The sequence below is a fragment of the Acanthaster planci genome, linkage group LG02 (assembly GCF_054643075.1).
Source record: "Acanthaster planci isolate LZ-2023a linkage group LG02, COTS_SCS, whole genome shotgun sequence".
Classification (NCBI taxonomy): Eukaryota; Metazoa; Echinodermata; class Asteroidea; order Valvatida; family Acanthasteridae; genus Acanthaster; species Acanthaster planci.
The window spans coordinates 15,608,579-15,629,367 of NC_141778.1; the positions used below are offsets into that span (position 1 = coordinate 15,608,579).

Consider the following 20,789-nt stretch of genomic DNA (forward strand, 5'->3'; position numbering starts at 1 on the left):
ATTCCTTTCAGACATCTTGGGGGATGTGTTAAGTAACAATAGTCTGGAATGTGTATAGGGATTGGACATGTTGGGGGGTACCCCTCGGTCTCATTTCTTGCTGGGTATAACCTCGTGATTCGGGGCAACCGTATGCAGAGCGACTACCATCTCTGAAATGGACTGATTCCTTTGTGCCCTTCTTATCCATTTAGAACAGTGTATTGTTGCAAGGCGTCTCCTCTGTGACTAAGCAAAAGCTTGCCCGAATCACGAGGTATAGCAATAGTGGTTTTAGTAAGGCGAATTCAAGTTATGCTCACGTGAATTTAAAGAACTCCGTGCACCAGATTTGGGTCAAAGTTAGCTCGCAAAAGGCTTATTCAGGTCAATGTACATATACACACATATTGACTATTATACGTACGTTGGACAATTGCCTACACATATCAGAAAATCATATCAGCATGGTACATTTATATTGGACATCACACATATAAATTTGGCATTACAAAAATATGCAAAATATACAAAACTTGTGAACTTCGCACGTATACATGTATATTTATGAAACTTTTTAGGAGGGCCTACGCGTGTTGCTTGTCGTGACAACCATAAATGCCCCACTGCACACAGACCTTGAACGTTTTTCTGCTCTCTTCATGCGTTACGTCTCATCTGCATTTTAAAGAGGACTCTTTGCAGAATGGCCCTTGCTTCTCCGTAGTTATTAAAATATAACTTAGCCCAGTCGGTATGCGAACTGAATACCAGGGGGTGTTTGGGAAATGGCACAACTTTATTCGTTCTGTTGAGATCAACGGTAGTTGTTATGTTAGACGTCACGCGCGATGACGATCGATTCACAGGTTGAAGAGAGAGAGTTTGACACCACTGGTTGGGTCTTGATACTGCTTAACTTCTGCGTCAACATGTTATGGGGATGCACATTTAAGACCATAGGTGTGCTTCTACCAGTTCTTACTGACCAGATCAGCACCAACACGTGGATAATTGGCACAGTGGCATCATTTGTATCCATTGCAGCAGACGTAACAGGTGAATGTTGGTTTTTACTGCATGCCTTATTATCAGTACACCGTCACCCGGTGGACTCCCTTACCATACTACGTTACGGGGAAAATCCAGGATATGAAGGGTGTTAAAGGCGACAAATTAGTCTACACCACTTGACCCAAAAACATGGAACTGGGTGTTTTAATACCGGCCGTCAGGTTAGCCGGGTACCAGACACTGTCTCTTGCACTGTGCAACTTAAGAATGGGTGACTTACGTGAAAAACTGCAACGCTGTCTCTGAGTGTACCTACCTGTTTTCCTTGGTTTCACAGTCTGTAGTTATTTCTTGAATTCCCTAACCCGCGGTGGGATAGATAGGGACATAAAGAACAGTAGACGTAAAATTTATTTTCTTCAACAAGATAACACAAAACACATTTGTGCAAACGTTTTGGTCGTATTATTGTGGGAGGGGCGCTATCTGGTGGGGGGTGCGCATGAACAGGCACACCAGAACACCCTGGGCTCGGATCTCTGCTGGTGTTATCGCTATTCAAATTTCAGCAGTAGACAGGCCAACAGCGGAGGCGACGGAAAAGATGTTGAATTTAAAGAAAAAGAAACACAACTTAAGTTAATTGTTCTTTCTAGGTGAATGGCAGGAATTATGCATGTATAATCTGAATGTATTGAAATAGCACAGTTTGACCCTAAAATGTTGAAATTGGAAATGTCTGGAAAAACACTTTATCTATTCATCCTTCCAAAATGATTAATTGCCAAGAAAATTAAATTCACACTGTGGACTTCCTCCTGAAGGAAATAACAAAGAGTTCACCCTATTGTCATTATCCAATCCTAAAATTACATGTACATTGGAATAAAGACTATAGATCAATATCCCACAAGTACTAGGAAGATTACTCTCTAATTACTGTGTACCTTAGAGATAGAATTTAATATAATTGAAGTCCATTCATTCCAAACAATTTCAAAATTAAAGCAATAATCATCTCCAATACGCAAGGGATTTACATGTCCCTTAATCCTCAAGTACATGTGCCCGTCTTATTAATTTATATGTCACAATTTGCCCAACATGTGCCTGTACATGTACATGAAAGTAATGTACACTTATGCAAAACCAGTAACATCCTTCAATTCAATGATCTAAACTACACATAATTACTCCACCATAGATCCTACTCATAGTTTTGGTCTCGGCACCACGGACGTCGATACATATATATTTATATATACATGTATATGCAAACCAGACTTGTCTGAGCACACTGCTATAAGGCCGCCATTATTTTACCGCCCAAGGGTAACAAAACCATTTGCCCAATTTACCCATAAAACAATGTATTTATACCCTTCCCACGATGTCTAACAATTTCTCCACTCCCCTGGAAACCCATTCGATGATTTACATGAAATTTACAATCCCAAGAAGAGTGAAATTTACCTAATTAAATTTCAGTTGTAGACTGGCCAACAACGGAGGCGACGGCAAACATGAGGAATGCCCCTGCCACCGCATGATGTCCCAAGGGCAGTGCTTGATCTCGCAGCGATGGAGAACCTTTCGCTGACCACAGGAATTCTGGACAATGTAAACGAGCTGGCCCTCAAACGGACACTCCACAATCATGTATGGTTCTGGTTCCCAAAAGTCCTGTATTTTTGAGCGCCCTAGGTGTGAGCGATCTCTCACTAAGACATACTCCCCAGTGGTAATTGGCTTCTCATACATGGTCTGGTTATGGAACATTTGTCGATCCGCTGCCCTCGTCTTGGTTGTTTACTGCAATCTGTCTGGCCCTCTCCAACCCTTCCTTGTGTTTCTTGACATAGACATCTTGAGTTGTCCCACTAACCGGATTGTGGTCAACATTTAAGAGCAAATGCTGAGGCAACCTCGCCGTTCTTCCGAACATCAAGAACGATGGTTCGTAGCCTGTTGATGTATGTCTGCTGTTATTATACGCCATTACCAGGAATGGGAGCTGCTCCGTCCACCTTACTTTCTTTTGTGAAGGCAAGGTAACGAGGAGGTTATGGAGGGTGCGATTGAATCGTTCACACATCCCATTCCCTTGGGGATGATAAGAGGTCGTTTGTGAGCGTCCAATTCCATATAGTTGGCAGAGTTCAGTGATGACTTGTGATTCAAAACACCGTCCATTGTCGGAGTGCAACCTCAAAGGGGCCTCAAATGGTGTTATCACATACTTTATCAGCGCCTTTGCAACGGTGTGGGCCTTCTGGTTCTTGGTCGGCACAGCCCAAACGAACCTGGTAAATGTGTCCGTGAACACAAGGACATTCTCGTAGCTGTCTGAGGAAGTTTCCAACACGGTAAAGTCCATTGCCATTACTTCTAAAGGCGCGGTAGCTCTGAGGGTTCCCAGTGGTGGATGGGCTTGTCTGATTGGTTTCTTCCTAACTACACATCTTTCGCACTGTTGGCACCAAGTGTGGACCGAAACCTCCATTCGTAACCAAAAGAACAATGGTTGGACTAGTTGCAGTGTTCTCTTTGCCCCAAAATGCCCACAGTCATCATGAAAGGATATCAGCACTGTGTCGACCAAGGCAGCCGGGGTGACAAGCCTATCTCCTGGTCTTCCCGCAAAAATTCTCCACGGCGGAATAGGACACCTTGCTTAAAATGTAGCTGATCCCAGTGCTTCAGCAGTAACGCCACATCCTTTGGGTCTTCGGCTCTCTCTACATACAAGTAGAATACGCCTGAGTATGACATCTTCTTCCTGTAGTCTCCTATGATCCTCCGGATTGTATCCAGGAAGACACTTCCTTCCTTCTTCACTGGTAACTCGAATTTGGTGAACTAAGTTTTTGGGTATCTCTGTACCAGACTCTGTGCAACCACCCACGCAGGCTTGCATGGCACACGAGGACACCTCTGTGATCTGGTCATCTGGAACTTCGGACGAACTTCTCAGTTTCAATCTTGATAAGGCGTCAGGGGCTTTATTCTTCTTGCCTGGTTTGAAATCTAGCTGAAAGTCAAACGCCGCCAGTTGTTGCACCCATCTCATCTCAGTGCAGCCAAGATTTGCAGAGTTCAAAAACTTCAAGGGGGATGATCAGTGTTTACGGTACTTTTGTTTCCCATGAGGTAGTCTCGGAAAACTTGGCATACTGCCCATCGTATAGCCAGCAGTTTCAACTTGAAGGCGGAGTAATTCTTGTAATTTCGTTCTGTTGGTCAGAGTGACCTGGAGGCGTAAGCAATGACTTGCTTAGACCCGTCATCCTGTTGTTGAAAGAGTATGGCTCCCAGACCCAGAGAGCTGGCATTTATCTCCACAATGAATGGACGACTAAAATCAGCAAAAGCGAGAACTGGTGCATGTAGGAGCGAGGACTTCAGAGACTGGAATGCCTTCAGTGCTTCGCCATCAAGGTTCAGTTTCTTGCATCCAGTCCATTTCTTCTCTTCGGTACTCCAAACTGGAGTAATCACAGATGAACTTGCAAAAATACCCGGTGAACCCCAGAAAGCTCCTGAGCTCAGTCAAAGTTGTCGGTACTGGCCAGTCCTGGATGACAGCCACCTTGTCAGGGTCAGCCCTGATGCCTTCACCTGCCACAACCAAATGCCCCAGATAATTAACCTCCTTTTTGAAGAAAGAACACTTCTGGGGCTTGACCTTTAACCCGTAATGGCGCAATCGGTTGAAAACCACCTGCAGACGTGCAATGTGTTCATCAAACGTGGTTGAAAGCACTATGATGTTATCTAGGTAGATGAGAACGGACTCCAACACTTGGTCTCCCAGACATCTTTACATGAGGTGCTGGAATGTTGCAGGGCCGTTGCACAGGCTGAAAGGCATCCTCATGTACTCAAATAGCCCGAAGGGTGTTGTAAAGGCTGTTTTCTCAATGTCTCGGTCCTCAACAGCTACCTGATGGTATCCTGAAGCAAGGTCAAGCACACTCATGAACTTGGCTCCACCCAGCGTCTGCAGGGTCTCGTCAATCCTTGGCAGGGGGAAAGAGGTCTTCACCGTAGCTGCATTCAACCGGCGGTAGTCAACACATAGCCTTATTGATTGATCTTTCTTCCGAACGACGACGATGGGAGAGGCCCACGGGCTGGAACTTTCACGAATAATGCCAGCCTCCAGTAATTTCTATATATGGGCCCGAACTTCCTTGCACTGGGAGGGGGGAAGTGACCGGTAGCGTTGATGGATTGGAGGGGTGTCCCCGGTGTCAATTCGATGTCGGACAGTGTCGGTGTAACCCAAGTCTCCTTCTCCCTTGGCAAATACGTCATCAAATTCGTGCAGAAGAAAGTGAAAACTGTCAAGTTGTTCTTTGGCCAGCCCTCTACCAATTTGAACATCCGGAGTGGAAGGTGGGTCTGGTGTGGGCGGCCCGCATGCCTGGGTGAGGATGTGTGAAGTCTGGGTTGCCTCAGCCTCCTCCGTTCGGATCTCCTCCATAATGTCTCCATGATAAAAGGTACCCAAACAGCTTCCTTCTGGCAATTGGAGGTCCTGGTCGGTTTCAATCATCAAAACCACTGCCAACTTTCCTGAAGAAACTGTCACCAGTCCCCTCACTGTTTGCACACCCCGTGGAGTATTGGTGCATTCCAGGGGTTCAAGAACTGCTTCATAGTCAACATTTCCTGGGGCTCTCCGTGCTGAGGCCTCAACAACCACCGCTTGCCTGGCCGGTACTATTAGTGGGGCTCCGTTCTTCAAGTGTACCTTTCCAATTGTAGACTGGATGTTATCGAAAGCTTTGCGCTTCGCAACAGTCTGCAGCATCTTTTGCCAAATCGGTCCAACACCACCACTGACCATGACTGCTTATCAGTCGAGACCAACAGTCCCCTAGAATGTTCATCCCCACAATGCCTGGCACATTTGACGGGCTCGAGTTTGGCCTGACCCCTTGTATGACTAGTTCGAGTCTGAAGTCAACAGTCCTTTCCACCAATTCCACACTTGTCTTGAAACAGACTACATAGGGGATGTTGGTGCCATTTGCCGAGACGAGCTTGAACTTATCAGGAATACTTTCCAGTTGCACACAATCTAGTGCCAGTGTTCCGTCAAAGTAGTCCTTGGTGATTGTGGTGACCATGGATCCGGTGTCCAATAGGCAAGGACCAGTTTGATTTTCAAACCTGACATTGACTGTATAACATTCTGATGCAGCACGGGCTTGAAATGCAGACAGGTCATGAGTTGAGCCAGCTCTACAATTTCCCACTGTTTGGCTCTCAACAGTAGGATGCATTAGTTTCCCGAAGTCTCCTCAGCTCGAGGTGGTGCAGTGGGTGTGGAATTGTGGTGATGTCCAGCAGAGTTGAGACAAGTTCTTGCAAAATATCCAGGTTGGCCACAACTAAAACACCTTGCAGGGGACTGAGTTGGTGCAGAAATTGGAGGGTCGAAAACCCTGGGCTGTGGGAAGGTGGAGCAGTTGGTCTAGTGTTCTCAAAATCTGGATGGCATGGCACTAGTCGGTGCGGGAGAACCTTGGGGGTTCATCGGTGGAGGCAGCCTCCCAGCGAATGAAATCCTCTAAGAAGGGGATTTTACAGACACCATGATCTATTGCATTGTTTCTCCAGTCGCTCGATGGCATCAGGTTTCCCCTCAGCTACTTTGAGGGGTTGTAGTCTGTGTCCGGGCCATTTCCCGTTCCTCCAGCTTTATGGCCCAGTCCTTGACTTTTCCAAAGGAGACAGATGGATTAGGATCAACAAAATCTCGACAGGAGTGGCTCAGTCCCTCCTGTTCGATGCCATCCACAAACTGCTCCCGTATGATGACGTCTGGGTTCTTGTCCAGAGTCTCACTTCACCAGTCGGTAGAAGAGCCACTATAGTTCCACGCTAAACTGACAAAGGGACTCACCCCGTTGCTGGCATCGTTCCAGGCATTTCTGCTGCAGTTCTCCCCTCATCAAGATCTCACTATAGGAGATTGCTAAGTGTTCCAAAGCCTCTTTAGCTGTTTTCCCAGATGACAGCAATGACCAGACTTCAACCTTTGGGCCACCTCGAAGTGCACCCAGCAAAAACTGCCCACGCTGGTCCTCTGGAATGTGGTATCTCTCATAAGCATGGTTCATTGCTGCAACAAAGTCAACAATTTGCACATATTTTACGTCGTCCCTCCCTTCGAATATCGGAAGCTTGCAGTTAGGGGCTATCACAACTTGGGGTGGTCTGGTCACAAGCACACGGAGGAGGTCCTCTGACACAGACTTAGTATCGGACTGTTCTGTCTTGGCCACAACTGAGGCAATCAATGGTGCATACTCTCCTTCCACTTCCCATCCCCCCTCTGGAGGGAGAATGGCTCCATTCAAAATTGGCAGGATCAGTTCATTGTCCTTATCAGCTCTGTGAATCAGGCTGGTAGCATTCACGTAGCATCGCTTCAGGCTTTGAAGGGGCAAGCGGCCTTCCACCAGGGAGAACTTCCTGACTTTCTCCTCGATAGGCAATCGTACCAGCACATAGGTTGCCATTTTGATGACTCTGATGTTACTGAGGACTCCTTGAACCTCCGCTACTGGCTGGCTGGAAGCAGAGATCCCACTTCTGGCACTTGTGGGGGGGCGCTATCTGGTGGGGGGTGCGCATGAACAGGCACACCAGAACACCCTGGGCTCGGATCTCTGCTGGTGTTATTGCGATTTAAATTTCAGCAGTAGACAGGCCAACAGCGGAGATGACGGCAAACATGAGGAATTGAAAGAATAAGACACAACTTAAGTTAATCGTTCTTTCTAGGTGAATGGCAGGAATTATGCATGTATAATCTGAATGTATTGAAATAGCACAGTTTGACCCTAAAATGATGGAATTGGAAATGTCTGGAAAAACACTTTATCTATTCATCCTTCCAAATTGCTTAATTGCCAAGAAAATTAAACTCACACTGTGGATTTCCTCCTGAAGGAAATAACAAAGAGTTCGCCCTATTGTCATAATCCAATCCTAAAATTACATGTACATTGGAATACAGACTATAAATCAATATCCCTCAAGTACTGGGAAGATTACTATCTAATTACTGTGTACCTTAGAGACAGAATCTAATATAATTGAAGTCCATTCAATCCAAACAATTTCAAAATTAAAGCAATAATCATCTCCAATAAGCAAGGGATTTACATGCCACTTAATCCTCAAGTACATGTGCCCATCTTATTAATTTACATGTCACAATTTGCCCAACACGTGCCTGTACATGTACATGCAAGTAATGTACATGTACACTTATGCGAAACCAGTAGCTTCCTTCAATTAAATGATCTAAACTACATAACCCCACATAATTACTCCACCATAGATCCTACTCATAGTTTGGGTCTCGGCACTATGGACGTCGATACAGATATATTTATGTATACATGTATATGCAAACCAGACTTGTCTGAGCACACTGCTATAAGGCCGCCATTATTTTACCGCCCAAAGATAACAAAAGCATTTGCCCAATTTACCCATAAAATAATGTATTTATACTCTTCCCATGATGTCCAACAATTTCTCCACTCCCCTGGAAACCCATTCAATGATTTACATGAAATTTACAAGCCCAAGAAGAGTGAAATTTACCTAATTAAATTTCAGCAGTAGACAGGCCAACAGCGGAGGCGACGGCAAACATGAGGAATGCCCCTGCCACCGCATGATGGTGCTGTTGCTACACACCAGCATACTCACAATTATATGTACAATATGCATGACATCCCTCACATTATACAGAAGGCTCAAAGCCTAGAGTTCAGTCGCAATGTAATGAAGACTAGCGTCCAACCTGGGTTAGGTACACTGTATTTCTCTGCAGAAACGAATGTAGTATTCTGATGAGTGTTGGTGCAGTTAACTAAGCGCCGCAACCATTCAATAGTATTTTTCAACACAACTTTTGTAGTTGCAATTTTTGATCTTTGGCAAGTTTCTTGCAATTTTGTTTAGCATTGAGCGTATTCTACACATGATTATCAGAGGATTTGCTGAACATAAATTTTGACTAGCAGTGAATGGTCGCTCAAACAAAAAATGTAGGCCAAATATAAAGTTATCGATGTCATTTTAGAATGTAAGAGGCAAAAAGCTGAAGCTTAAAATTTTTTCAGACTACTCTATTTATTTTGTTTTACATTTAAGGTCTGCTCGCCTCACCTCTGGAGAATAAATTCCCTACCCGCCACGTGATAACCATCAGTGCACTTATGGTCAGTTTGGGTTGGTTTGTAGTGTCCTGGGCAACAAGTGTCGTACACATCGCTGGATCCTTGATTGTCGCTGTTGGTAAGCAGTTTACTGTAGCTAAAGAAGGAGCTGTTGATACTTTGACTTAGCATATGTGCAGAAGTTCACAGCTTGTGAACACAGACATATAGACACCATCAGTGGTCTGCATACAAACTGTCTTCATTAGCTTATTACAAAGCTAAATGCTGTTGGTTTCATGTATACAAGTATTAGAAGTTAGATGAGCTTGAAGCTTTCCTAGGTGATGGTGGCAAGTGAGGTAAGGAGGTTTGCGGTGGCACCATGCAAGGATATCTCCTCTAAAAAGAACCAGAGGTTACTCAACGTTTTGGACAGTATGCTCTGTCCGTCATGAGGAGACTTCAGAGGTTCCAATGATGAAGTAGTTTATATGATGTCTGGAGGTGATGAGGTATGGAGAGGATGCTAACTCAGAATCCAGAACCGGGAATATAGGAGATCCCGAAGGTTCTAGCTGTTTCAGTCCAGGCCTGCTCCTCACCTGTATCAACTCATCTAGCTTCCACTGGCGGGAATAAATTCTGTGAACAAACGGCCGGAACCTTCACTGAATACCCTATCCCCAGTTCTGGCCTAAATATTCGTGGAAGAATTTGAACAGAATCACAGACCATCGCCACAGCAGATCACAGACCCAAGATTTGGCTCTGCTATGCGGACAACACCTTCATCGTCTGGCAGCATGGGCAGGATAGCCTCCAACTCTTCCCAAGACACCTCAACGGGCTTGACATCACCATCTAGTTCACCATGGAACAAGGAAAGGATGGCAACATCTCATTTCTTCACGTCGAGGTATCCGCGAAGGAGGATGGCAGTCTTACCTGCGGAGTCTAACAGAAACCCACCCATACCGATATGTACCTCCACAGCGCTTCCTTCCATCAACCCAAGATCAAGTCCTCTGTAACTGGGCCCTTGTACATTGTGACAAGGAACATCTCACCCCATCACATCACCACAGCACTGCATAAGACGTAAGATGCACTCCCGACCGAAGGGTCACCTGTACCAAAAAAAAAATTAGTTAGGACCTCTATAGTTCCACTACCCTCTCCTATAGGCAGTATTTCCCATCACATCTAGTGCATCCTCCACAAGCATGGTCTCGAATGTACCGGTACCACAGCGCCCCTGATGATGCAGAACCTGCTGACCTCCCACAAGGACCGGCCCAATCCACAGCACAAGCCAGGAGTGTACAAGATCCCTTACCAATGTGGCAAAGTGTACACTGGTCAGATTGGCAGGGACCTCCCTACCAGACTCAGTGAATACAGAGCCCATGGCAGGAATGGAGAATTCGATAAGTCTGCCATCATAAAACACTCCCACACTGAAAACCACCAGATCAACTGAAGCCAAGCCAAACTCATCACCAGCACTGAACATTGGTACCCTCATCGCATCAGAGAAGTCATCGAAATCATCAAACACTGCACGGTACCGCAAGACATCAGACGGTTTCAATGTCAGCAACATCTGGTGTCCCATCCTCACACCCTAGTCCAGTGGGTCTCTTATACCCCAGGACAAGTCCCCAGACTATTGGTCTCCTAGGCCTTTACCCTTTGCAACCTTCCTCCATCCTCCCATCCTTCAGACAGACACACCTCACTAGTTTGCTAACATCCCTTGTTTCGCTGGAGCGTCTTTGATTGGATCCTGAGTAATCATCCTTTCCACACCTCACCGCCTTCACACATTTTATGTCATGGAAAGAGCTGGTCTGGAGTGAAATCAGTGCGGTCTTTGACTGCCGAAACAGCCGAAAGGGCTGGAACCTCCATGGGATCTCCTATATCCCTGGGTCTGGATCCTGAGTTAGCATCCTCTCCACACCTTCAGACATCAAAATGATACATCAATGGAACCTCTGCAATCTCCTGACGACGGACAGAGCATACTGTCCGAAACGAGTATCCTTTAGCTCTTTTGAGAACCACACTTTACTCAAAAGAGATGTCATCACATGGTGCTACCGCAAATGTCTTTATACCAATTGGAAGTTAGTAAATTGGTATTAAAGCTGCGGTAACAAACTGGATTCAATGTAACAAATGATATTGGTATGGCTGTACATAAAAACAAGCGAGTTTGGCTAGTGGCTTAATGCAGAACCATTTTTCTTCACTGTCATGAAGACCAGTATACTTACTTTAAAATCTTAAACATACACAGCATAGTAACTTGCAAACAATATGCACAATAGGATGTTTCTATGCAATAAGTTTCATATTCTTGCATGTGACTAACATAATAAATGAAGGCTTGTATGTCCAGTCCTTTGATCTAATTTCAAGCAGCTTGTGGGTGTCAAAATCAGAAAATTGCATGTAAAACCATAATATAAACAAAAACTCGTGCATGTACATGTACGTGTATACTGTTAAACATACAAATTCACACATTTGCAATTTACCTTTTGTTGGAGTGTGACCCTTGTGCTGTGGATGCATGGTCATTGATCGATTTTATATTTGTAAAACAAATAATAAATAAAGTGACCTTTAAGTCGGATCGGAGATTTTAACAAGGAGCGACACTGTAATATGACTGGTACGGTGCTGCACCCATTGCACGTGTGCAGCCACGCCTTCCCATCTGTACACAGACACCAGAAGAACAGTGCACAAATTATCTGTCAAAGTAACTTGACTCACCTGTTATGAAACCTCCCAAATACATTCACATGTGGCATATACAACGGCTACAGAAACTCCTTAACTTGTACTTTATCAAGGACTCTCCAACTGTGCACCCTCAGGGCACTGAGCTCGGTAACATTGTTTTGGAGGTCGCAGGGAGGTGGCACAGTTTGTTTGGCCACATCGGGTGCCTCCAAGTCCCGGCTCCTGCTCATCTTGCCCTCAACACAGCTATACAATTCCATCTTGAGGCCCCGCAGCCATCCCCGTCTCACTTGCCTTAAGCAGGTTGCTGACGCTGTGCAGCTGTCTCCAAATGAGTGAAGGTCCCTTGCTCTTGACGGGGGTGTCTGGAGGTCACTGAAGAATATTGAGGCCAATATTCATTAGTTGCATAACTTTATTTGTGGTAATGGCCACCCACTAAACATGACATGTCAGTTCGGTTGGTGGATAACTTGGAGGTGATTAAATACTACAGGTATTTCCATCCCTCTAATCAGTCTAAATCAAGATAAAAAGAACAGCAGTAGAGCAAGAAATTAGTTATCTTCACCCGCTGATAAGTATACATGCACATGGTTAATGTTACGGGGCGAAAATAAATGGAACTACGTCTACATGTACATGTATTTCCGACACTCCGCCGATGGTAACCCCATCTTACAAAGTGTTGAATGGAAAATAAATGCTTGTATTTAGCGTCATTGATAAGGCTCAAATGGGTAAATGATTTTAAGGTTTCTTAAGTATTGTAAAATGTCATCATTACAAACAAAAAGGAACGAAACTCCCAATCCAATCCACATCCCGACATGTTTGGAAAAATGTGGCGCGTGCGCAGCTAGCAATCTGGCCAGAGAGGGCGCGCTTCACCAAAGCAGCTTGCAACAGTCACGACGACCCTGGCCCTCTTGATGGTCTTATGCAGAATGTTGATGATGCCCCAAGTGTAAAATGATTTTCTCGTGAAATTTGAGGAAATTTAAAATTACTTGTTTTGGGAGAAACTTCACCTTTTGAAGTCTTCTTCCGCAGAAAATATGCCACAATAGGCCAAAAGCCAAACTCTGCTCATAAAGATGCCTGCACTGAATATTAAGGTATACTATCTCCATGCATTTTTGTTCTGCAGAAGGTTGTATACCATTTTGCAAATAAACCACGCCATACATAAGCTTTATCGCTGTGTTAAGGCGCCTTTCCACATGCGCGTTGAACATCCAAAAGCAAAGCACACGTGTGTTATGTTAATGGCTCGACTTTTGTGTCCGTGAAAGTGAAACGCATGAACGCACCGTGTACGCAACGCACCCAAAAACGTACATATGGAAGGCGCCTTTAATTAGTAGGAAATTGCACACCCATACACGCACAAGTGTGTAAACGCCTTCAATCGTTGACTCCCTATTGTTCCTCTTTTGTTCATACTTTAAACTTTTCGGAAGACCTCCCATATATTTTGTAAACGTTTTCCAACCGTGGTCTCTTCGGCAACCGTGGGCTCTATTGCCCCCTATTGTTATAGGTTCACGATTTGAATGTGTATACAAACTCGCACTAACTTACTGGCTTCCGTGGATATAGTTAGTAATACAAAAGCTCATGCAATTAGTGATTGAAGTGCATTGTAACTTTTCATAGTACAATTCACTGACATAAGGAGTTTCAACGGTCAAACTTAACCAGTGTCGTTATTTTTCAGGAACGGGCACCGGGATCTTAAACGTTTTGAGTAAAGCTCTTCTGGCGAGGCATTTCCGTAAGAACACCACGCTAGCCTACGGTCTGAGCAACACAGGAAATGCAGTGGCCCTTCTTGTTTTTGCACCAATGACTCAGCTGTTTCTTGATACCTACGGCTGGAGAGGAGCAACGTTGCTGGTCGCAGGAGTTTGCGCCAACTCCATACCCTGTGCTGCTCTTGTCCGAGTGACCAAAAAATCGTCGTATCAGCCCCTGTCATGTTCAAATGAAGACGAGACAGCCTCGCTCGAGACGAAGAACTGCCACTCGTGCGACGAAACGTGTTCAGGTTTAAATGAAGACAGTACAGGCTCGCGTGACACGAGGAGATGTCGCTCGTGTATCGAAACATTGTATGCAGGCCTCTTGAAAGCTGCAGGTTTTGGAATTGTCTTTGAATTAAATTTTATCATACTTTACCTATGCCGTTTTTCAGTGAATATTGCCTACAACAGCTGGGTGGTGTATTTTGTACCACATCTTCAAGCCAAGGGCTTCTCACCACAAGTAGCTGCTGCTCTGTGTGTTCCACCGGCCATTGCATACTTTATTGGGACAGGTGTCTGGGCTCCATTTGTAGACCGAGGTCTCGTCAGCTGCTTGTCGAGCGTAGTCGGGAGTAATTTTGTTTTAGCCGTGTCGTTTGTTGGGGACCCCTGGGTGAACAGCGTCGCGGGTACGGCCGTCAACAACGTCCTTTTCGGGCTGTCCATTTCAGCCTTGCATACCCTTGTTGACGTTCTGACGAAAGAACTTTTTGGAATGGAACGACTGACGACTGCGTTTGCGTGGGTTAGAGCCTTTGGATTTCTGCCCAGGCTTCTTGGTGGTTTTTTCCCAGGTAAAGTTATAAAGAAAGTGTGTATTCAATTCGAGCATCCACATTTTTCACATGCTGAGGTGGCACAAAGTTTTAGACCAACAAAAGTGAGTAAGGATGGATTTAATAATTCATTACTATTGTAAGTGGTACGAGTGCAATTGTTGCTTCTCTGATACAGGCTGGATGTATGACACAACAGGGAGTTATGACGTAGCGTACATCGTCGTCGGCTGTACGTCAGTTTTCATCCTTATTCCGCTTGTCGTCGGACATCTCTGGAAAAACCATGCAGAACAAGCTTCACGATCCGCTTCGTTAATGGGGTAGCCCACCACTGACATGTCGTAACGATTTTATAACTACATAGTTCAATTGACCTGATTTCTTTGGCCGTGTCCAATGGAATACTTGAGGATCATTAAATAACATCACCCGTTTTCACGAAAAGCCCCAGATGTCGAAGTAGCATTTTATCAACTTCGATTACATTCTTGTTGTTAGGGGCCAAATCTCAATAAGTGTATTTTCACGAAGAGACACAAATTTTACTGCCCCTCGCACACGTACAAAACGTATTGACTGGAAAAGCCGGAAAAAAATCAAGTAAGATTTTTGTTTTCCATGAAGAGTCACACATCTTCGTTGTATTTACAGCAGCATGCGCGTGAACACGTGTACCTATGGTGGTCAATATTTACGACCAAACTTCATGACTTTCTCTTCAGTTGCAAATATTGACGCCAATATTCACGACCAGAGAGCGAGTCGTGAATTTGGTCGGGAAGTATTGGCGTCAAAATTCGCAACGGAACAGTGGGTCGTAAATTAGGTGGCCAATATTGACGAATGGCGATGTCCCTCCAGGGCGACCACGTGCCCTTCCCTTTGGAAAAATACACTGCACAGAATGGCCCAAAAGTAGGAAAACATTGATTTTCGATTCCACTAACAGACTGTGTTCATTTTAATTACATGTACTTGGTGTCGGCAAAAATTTACCTCCTAAAGAATCACACAAGGGCTTCTTACTGCATAAACTTTTCCATATTGGTACTTGTGCAGTTTTGAAAGAGAAGAAGCTTCTAGGGTGATCTCTCGGAAATTAATTTTTCTTCAGAATCTACATTATTTTGTAACTCTTCGTGAAAACGGTGATGATAATTATAGCCTAAAATGTACACGATAAAAATCAAATTACATCAGATAAAAAATTTTCGCTGTGGTATACGACTGTAGAATTTAAGAGACGATAATGGAGGGCATAATGGTCCCGAATATATGAATCCTAAGATTTGGACCATTCTATAAATTTGTGATCCGACTTTGACAAACTTTCCTGTCCCTGTTACAGCTGACTTGTGTACTCTGACAAGAGGCATCCTTTAAATTGTTTTCAACCGTTTTTGCTTGTTTGGCTGGTCATTTCCAATACTTAAGCCTAACTATTCCTGGGAATTAATGAAAGTGCTCTAAAATTGCAACATAATATCAGATTTAACACGGACATATAGAATGACCCATTCATAGGTTTGTAGCACAGCGTTGTTGAAACATGTTGGAAAACGAACAGAGCAGTAAATTGTTCATACATGAATAAGGCTTGTTAATATTCATGTTTTACTAAAATAGACATACACATACTTGTTGTCGTAAGAAGTTGACTGTTTATACCCTCATCGGTTGCTTGAACTTCTTTCACTATTTTGTTATCCAATAAAACACTAAGATTTGATGATTCGTTTATTTTTTTTCTCTTATACGTACAATATCTGACTTTTAAACACAAAATAAGCTTAAAGTCGGACTCTTCTAAGAATCTTGATGTGTATTTTTATGTCCAGTTTATGGAGATAGAGAGTGTTTGAATATGCGGGGGTTCTCAGTTCGGCGTATGAAAATATTGACTGCAAAATGTCTTCGCTGTAGTGTGGGGGTTTATTGCATAGTGTAGTTTGACAGGGTTGATAGTTTTGTTTAATTCCAGTAATCAGAAGTACAATTCCTGAAGAAAATCAGCTTGCAAACAATATTTTTGGAACCAGCATACAGACCTGTATATTCCCAAATTCCGATTTTCAGAGTGGGCATTAAATGTGTGGTTTGTTATCATATTGACCACACGGCTGGCATAGAAATAATAGGCGGCAAGAAATGAAGGGGCAGAAAGTATGGCGATTGTGCTCCGATTCTAATTGGATCTGTTTATAGACCGCCGAATTCTAGTAGTCTTTTCTTTGAGAAACTTGATAATGATCTATCCACAGCTGCAATGACTAATAATGAAATTATTTTACTGGGTGATTTTAATTGTGATTTTACCGATGGTGTGTCAAACAGTAATGCGGATAATTTGAAGTTTTATACTGAGATGTACGGGCTAACACAGTTAATCCAGTATCCAACTAGGGTAAGTAAACAAAGCAAAAGTACTATTGATTTAATCTTTGTGAATAATCCAGATGCACATAACGACAGTGGGGTTGTTTGTACGGGCATCAGTGATCATTTCCTTAATTACACCATCAGGAATGCCAGGCGTCAATATCAAGCCCAGAATGGCCATAATCGTATATCATACAGGCCCTTGCGTGAGTTAGACACACAGAATTTTATCTATGATTTATCCTGTCAACAATGGGCAATTCTTGATACAATTGATGACATTGACTTGGCTTGTGAAAAATGGGTTAGCATGTTTATGAAAGTTGTCGATTTCCATATTCCTGTACGACAGAAGAATCTTAGGAAAATAGTCTGTCCTTGGATATCACGTGATATCGTGCATTTAATGAAAGAGCGTGATAAAATGCACAAAGCTGCTGTTAAATCAAATGATACTGAGTTATGGAGTGCATATCGCTCATTGAGAAACAGAGTCACTCGCTCAATACGCAAACAAAAGTCAGCTTATTATCGTGGTATTCTTTGTGACAACAGAGGAAATAGCAAGAACATATGGAACTGCATTAATGAGGTAATCTCCAAGGGAAAACCCACTTTGCCACACTCAGTTCACCACGAAGGCCAAAATTGTGATAAGCCTGATGATATTGCTAACGTTTTTAATGATTATTTTTTTAACTGCGCAAAAAAAGTGACCGAGAAACTACCAGAGTATAGCAATATGAGTTCACCACATGAGAGTAACATTCATAATGCCTTTGAATTGGAAACTGTGCCGGAAACCTATATTGCAGAGATTATAAATCATATGAATATCAATAAGGCTAGTGGAGACGACGATATCAGTTGTCACATACTTAAAGTTGCTATACCTGCAATTCTCGAGTCACTAACTAAACTGGTGAACCGGTCTTTACAATGCGGTTCGGTACCTCAGATTATGAAGAGTGCAAAGGTCATCCCGGTATACAAAGCCGGTGATAAAGCTGACGTAGGCAATTACCGACCAATTTCTATCCTTCCAATTATCAGCAAAATTTTGGAAAAATCTGTCTACGATCAACTATATGCTTATATTACTGACAATGAGCTTTTGCACACTAATCAATCCGGCTTTCGACCGTTACACTCAACAACAACCATTCTAGCTAAATTGGTCAACCAGTGGAGCTGTAATATTGAAAATGGCCAACTTAACGGAGTGGCTTTTATTGATCTTAGGAAGGCATTTGATACAATCGATCATAACATTCTTCTTTTTAAATTGAAAAGTCTTGGTTGCAAAAGTCGTACACTGAATTGGTTTTCTAGCTATTTGTCAAACCGGACTCAAAGAGTGTGTTTTAAAAAGGTCTTCTCAGATCGATTAAAGGTTGTCAGCGGTGTGCCACAGGGCTCAATTCTAGGTCCGCTATTATTCTCTCTATATGTGAATTCCATGCCGTCTGCAGTGACTGATGGTACAGTGGACATGTTTGCCGATGACACCACTGTTACTGTCTGTGGAAAAACTGCAAATGAGGTTGCTGATAAATTATGTATTGCAATAGACCAAATAAGCAGATGGCTGGAGACTAATAGACTGGTACTTAACTTTAATAAAACAAATTTCATGATCATAGGGGCAAAAGCTAGGCTGAAGAATACGAGTGAAGTAGCAGTGGCTGTTAATCAGAGTGTAATTAAACGTGTCAAGAGTACGAAATGCCTTGGAGTAATAATCGATGAAGAGTTAAAATGGACTGATCATGTAAATTATGTTATCAATATGGTGCAGAAGAAACTTGCTATTTTGAGACGTGCTAAACCATACGTTACATCTGCTGTGCTAAAAACAATGTATAATGCTTTCATTTTACCCCACTTCGACTACTGTTCACCAATATGGTCGGATAAGTATCAAATGCACAATGATAAATTAATCAAATTACAAAAGTATGCCGCCCGTCTAATCTTGTCTCAGGGTTTTGATATTCCATCTCGTGAACTTTTTAAGGAACTAGGATGGCTGCCACTACACGATCGTTTTTACTATCTAAAGGCTGTTTTTATGTACAAGTGTACCCATGCTTTAGCTCCGACGTCTTAGCCAGCAACGTAATAAAGGCATCAGACGTACATCAGTATGGTACAAGAGGAGCCAATAACTTAATTATTCCAAAATATAAAACGGAGTGCTACAAACAAAGTCCAATCATTAATTGTACCCGGGTATGGAACACACTGAGTACTGAAATTCGTTCGGCGCCATCGCTTTCATATTTTAAAACACTTTTGAAAACAAATCTTTTAGCTTCTGAGATTTAATTTTTTATCTCTTGACGTCATTCTAGTTCCCACACTCACACATTCTAATTTTATAATTTTATCGGTATCATGTTGTACTGTTTTCTGTCCAACCACGAAGTTGTTTTATCACATATTATTTTTACTAGTTTGGTATATCTTTTTTGGATTCTTCTATGTACTTTATAACCGTGTTTTCTCTAGATATATTTCAACATATACAGTTAGATTATTTACTGTTACGTGTTTTGTGTCCTTGTGTGTTTTGCCATTCTATAATTGGGTATATTTTATGTATGTTTTATGTTTTTTATTTATTTTATCTTATTACATTCGTTTTGTAATTTTGATTATTTTACTAACTTTGTTATAAGCTTTAACTTTAGTTTTTATTATCTATTTTAATTCCCCAGGGCCCCATGGAAGACCACAGAAATGTGAATGGGTATCCCTGGTAAAATAAAGATAATAATAATAATAATAATAATGTTGAACACAAAATTAGTATTTTGTATAACTGAAAGAAACAGGTCAACGCCGTCAACGGACTATCGAAGTAAGCTCACGTTTGGATCATCTATATAGGAAGTTGGCCAATAATACCAGCGTTTCACAATGTCGCGCATTGTGATTGGTCAGCAAGTTGCAAATTCTTCGAGGCGCCCTATGGTTAATCGCCCGTATTTGACGAAGGGCCGTCTAGGTAAATCAATATTAACCTAGAAGCAGAGAGTAGAGTATCAAAATGGTTATTCCTGGTTTTTGTTCTGATGAGCTCAGGGTATTATACTTGTTGCCGTTTGTAGAAATTAAATGACCTTTAACCCTAACCCCTAGTGACCAATGAAATGCTGCATAAACCTGTCGGGTCTAGAATGTTTAAGGTTAATCAAGTTTACCTAATATTCTGGCAGAATGTTCCAGAATGTTAGGAGTATATGCGAGCGCTAAGTAAACACAATAACCTTTAAAATATACGTTCGAGTTTACATTCAAATGATCGGGATAGTTCGCTGTTTGACTTCGTCGCAAAAAGAGGTCCATACGTGTTGTTCTGAGATGCCATCTTGCACAATTGAATAATGAGATCAACTGGCCTACATTTTCTGATGATACACATCGGAATTGTTTGGCGTCATCATATATGAAATTGATAACGCCCGTTTACTTTGTAGTTGTAATTAAAGCAAACCCTTTTACATTTTAAACTTTTCTTTGTGTGAGAGAAAATTGTTCGTTTGTTATCGGAAACTGAAAAAGCTCATCGGAACATGAATCTCATTTTAATAAATGGGATCATATGGTTGAAAATCTGTAAAATGAGTCCTGCAATTTCTATCTTCCCAACACACACACCTACACCAGGAAAACATTTCTCGTATAATCAATGAAAGGTTTGGATGATATTTTCTAAAAATGTGATTTTGACATGTCAATGTTTGAACAACATTGTAAAGATATTACACAGATATTACACTCAGGACGAAAACTATCACGTCGCAAAAATAACGTTGAATTATTTCACTAAACGTTTTCTCTTCAATGTTATTAACATATTTTCCATCAAAAAAGAAAAG

At 42.6% G+C, this 20,789-nt stretch overlaps 2 protein-coding genes across 2 annotated transcripts; one reads left to right on the plus strand and one right to left on the minus strand.

Moving 5' to 3' along the window:
* The first annotated feature begins 909 nt into the window (after positions 1–909).
* LOC147799941 (monocarboxylate transporter 12-like) lies at positions 910–17,319 on the plus strand. Its single transcript, XM_087133503.1, has 4 exons — positions 910–1,038; positions 9,178–9,321; positions 13,660–14,541; positions 14,702–17,319. Exons 1-4 carry the CDS (start codon positions 912–914, stop codon positions 14,848–14,850), a joined length of 1,302 nt encoding a protein of 433 aa, XP_086989629.1. The 5' UTR covers positions 910–911; the 3' UTR covers positions 14,851–17,319.
* On the minus strand, positions 970–8,811 carry LOC110973310 (uncharacterized). Its single transcript, XM_087133504.1, has one exon. The coding sequence runs from the start codon at positions 7,524–7,526 to the stop codon at positions 6,873–6,875; it is 654 nt and encodes a 217-aa protein (XP_086989630.1). The 5' UTR covers positions 7,527–8,811; the 3' UTR covers positions 970–6,872.
* Positions 17,320–20,789: the final 3,470 nt, after the last annotated feature.

What these genes read in the sequence shown, in the direction of transcription:
- LOC147799941 (XM_087133503.1), top strand. Translation starts at nt 912, where the DNA reads ATGTTATGGGGATGCACATTTAAGACCATAGGTGTGCTTCTACCAGTT. An exon ending in ATCCTTGATTGTCGCTGTTG is followed by an intron (nt 9,322 to 13,659) that starts GTAAGCAGTTTA and finishes GTTATTTTTCAG; the next exon opens with GAACGGGCACCGGGATCTTA. An exon ending in TCTTGGTGGTTTTTTCCCAG is followed by an intron (nt 14,542 to 14,701) that starts GTAAAGTTATAA and finishes TCTCTGATACAG; the next exon opens with GCTGGATGTATGACACAACA.
- LOC110973310 (XM_087133504.1), bottom strand. Translation starts at nt 7,526, where the DNA reads ATGGCAACCTATGTGCTGGTACGATTGCCTATCGAGGAGAAAGTCAGG.